Source organism: Haliotis rubra, unplaced genomic scaffold (assembly GCF_003918875.1).
Source record: "Haliotis rubra isolate DU_JTF1 unplaced genomic scaffold, ASM391887v1 Scf2127, whole genome shotgun sequence".
In the NCBI taxonomy this organism is placed as follows: Eukaryota; Metazoa; Mollusca; class Gastropoda; order Lepetellida; family Haliotidae; genus Haliotis; species Haliotis rubra.
This window is the reverse complement of record NW_025766145.1, coordinates 15360-18270: the sequence shown is the minus strand read 5'-3', so window position 1 is coordinate 18270 and position 2911 is coordinate 15360. Positions and strand designations below refer to the sequence as shown.

Sequence of the window (2911 nt, the reverse complement as noted above, 5' to 3'; positions counted from 1 at the left end):
CTAGTTAAAGTGTTTTAGATTTAATTGCCAGTTTTGAATGGATATCTGTAATATACTAGTAGTTTTACTGTTCTTCGTCAACACGCTTTTAATTTTCTATTTTACTGATTATATGACATAACAATTACTTGTTCTCGTCACGATACGGCTGAAATATTGCCAGTTTGACGATAGATAATAACCCACTCACTCACTCATTTATTTTTCGGCGTACTGTGTTTGCGGCTGTATCGTGGACAGAGATGGTCTGAACGAGAGCATGGACCAATGTTATACAGTCATGTAAACCGTACAAATGTTTTCCTTTTGTTTTGTCTCAGGGAAAGCTGAAGTAAATTGTCCTGACATAGCATTTTGGATGACTCTGTCCGAATTACCTGTTCCACGTCTGTCAACGTCACTAATATCATTTACACCTGCCCGTGTGGACCAGCACCACAGTGTTCCCCGTCACCCTGCACCAATCTAACTGGCTATAATGCTAGCATCGTCAGCAGAACTCAGACAGAGCTTACAATACTCAGTGCACAGCCACGTCATGCAGGGGAACTGGTCATGTTCTGAGGGAGGAGATGAAGGGAAATCCGTTTGTACTCTCATCCTCACAAGTAAGTAGAATTTTGTGGTGTGTGAACTAGGCAAAGCAGTAGCAACTATTATGAGCAACAGCATCCAGTGAGTCAGATTAAATATCTACATAGACTGAGGGCAATTTACAAAATAGGATGATGTTGATTGTCTTACCTTCATGTAAAATATTTTAATTTCATTGGTCAATGACGCTTTAACGAGTTTCCGTGTTACCCTCCCAGGAGGGTGACAACTGGAAAAAATATTTCCCGCTGCCACGGTAACCGCCAAACTCTCCGCCGAGTAGCTTTTAAAAGCGCTAACAATCGTATGATGTCATAATATGACGCATCCCGTGCCCAGAGTTCGAAAACCGTTCGATCAGCTGTTTTGCGTTAACTTTATACATATTTATTTTACCGGCTTTCACTGCTTTATTTAAGGTATATTATACATTGAGTGGTTTGCACACTCAACTTAAACACAATTAACCATTTTATAGCAGTTTTAAGCTTCTACGAATATGTTTCACTAAATTTAAAACCCCGTCGAGAGGCTGACGCGATCGGTCGCGATCTTTAACATAAAATATGATGATATTTTGTACATTTAACATGGCGGTAAGATAAATACGTTGTATGCTTTTCCCTCGGGTAATACGGTTCGATGTACGCCTTTTTGTAGCAGTGTCATCCCTCGCCTACCGGCTCGGGTGACACTGCTACAAAGAGGCATACATCAGACCGTATTACCCTCGAGAGAAGCATACTTATCTTATCTTGACTTCATTTATTCTACTCGTATTCGGCATGTCACAATACGACCAATGACATTTGTGTTGCACAAAGTAGGATATTTGATACAGTTATGCAATCTTTAATGTTTTAGAGATTCCCACGGTCAATATATCCAGTGACGTGGATGTTGATTGTGTGAATCTGGGTAACCGAATAACCCTCACAGTGGACATTGGAGGCTACTACTGCTCTGGGGCCTTACGCCTAACACTACAGGTTGGGAGTGTCAACTATACACTTGGGTCTGGTAGGAACAATACCAACATGACCCTGACCGACACCATACCCATTAATGTGACACAAACACACTTCGGGGACTTGAAGCTTGGCTTTGCCTGTGACAATCATCAGTGGAATATTACACCTGAAGGTTTACAAGAGCTACAGCCAAACAGTAGGTATTATTCGTGGCATGTTTTACATATCACTCAAATATCATATATGTTTTAGAGGCGGTGGGGTAGCCTTGTTGTTAAAACGTTCGCCTGTCCCCAGCCGGGTTCGATTCCCCAGGTAGGTACAATGTGTGAAGCCCATTTTAGTGTCTCCTGCTGGAATATTGCTAAAACGGCGTAAAGACATACTCACTCACTCATTCACTCTTGACGGTCCAAAGGGCAGGTATATAGTGCATGCTCGTCCATGAAATATATGATGAAATTCTGACGAACACATGCAATCATTAAAAGAAGAGTGGATTCCCTGATTCCTACTGTGCTAATGCCACCAAATGTGCCCTGCTCAAAGGAGTGCGCCATAACATACTTGATCGTGTTCGATGGGCGCATTAGAGAGAAAAATACTCTTAATGTCGTGTTCAAGCACAGGCAAAACGTTGATGAACCTCCATCAGTCCAATAGAGAATGCCAACGTCGACGAAATGGGAGATGGCACCTTACATATACACATGTAATTGTCAGAGCGAATATCTTGTAAAAGTGAAGATTTGATATATAGTCCATCTTCATAACTCACATCACCAGACTCACATCATCCAACATATTTGCCAACACAATTTGCTGCTATTGAACATACAAAATAATAACTGACTGTTTTGAAAAGAGCTCAATGTATTCTCTTACAGGAAGTAATGCACCAACCACTCTTTCCCCAGGAACTACTGCTGCAGGAAGTACGCCGTCGTCATCGGACGCTTCAACTCTGTTGATAATTGCAGTAGGAGCTTCTTCAGGTGTTATTATCGTCATAATCATCACTGTCATCTGCTGCTGCTGTCGCGGTAGGAAACAAGCAAATACAGATGTGAAACACCTCTTCTAACCAACCTTCTGAATCTCCCAATGTATCTTTGAAGGATTATCCTGTGCGGGTTATTCCGAAGTTATTATTGGATATCACCACGAAAGGAAGTGTAGCAAGCAGCAAGGCAACTCACAGAGCTTTGCCTCAAGTGTATGGGCATAGCACTGAAAGATCCTGTCCATGATAGCAACGGGAAGGAGGAATCAACATACGACAGACTGTGCCTGAGCTAAACTCATAAACCATAACAGAATGTACACGTTACCCTGCTCTGAGATAC

The 2911-nt window shown here is 41.9% G+C and overlaps 1 protein-coding gene across 2 annotated transcripts; it reads left to right on the top strand.

Moving 5' to 3' along the window:
• The first annotated feature begins 334 nt into the window (after positions 1–334).
• LOC124276755 lies at positions 335–2683 on the top strand. Of its 2 annotated transcripts, none has more exons than XM_046712408.1 (3): positions 335–608; positions 1459–1761; positions 2483–2683. In XM_046712408.1, the coding sequence occupies exons 1-3, from the start codon at positions 479–481 to the stop codon at positions 2647–2649; spliced, it is 600 nt and encodes a 199-aa protein (XP_046568364.1). In that variant the 5' UTR covers positions 335–478; the 3' UTR covers positions 2650–2683. The 2 variants fall into 2 exon arrangements, with proteins under 2 accessions (XP_046568364.1, XP_046568363.1); XM_046712407.1 differs by having other exon boundaries at positions 339–608; positions 2453–2683.
• The last annotated feature ends 228 nt before the right edge of the window (positions 2684–2911 follow it).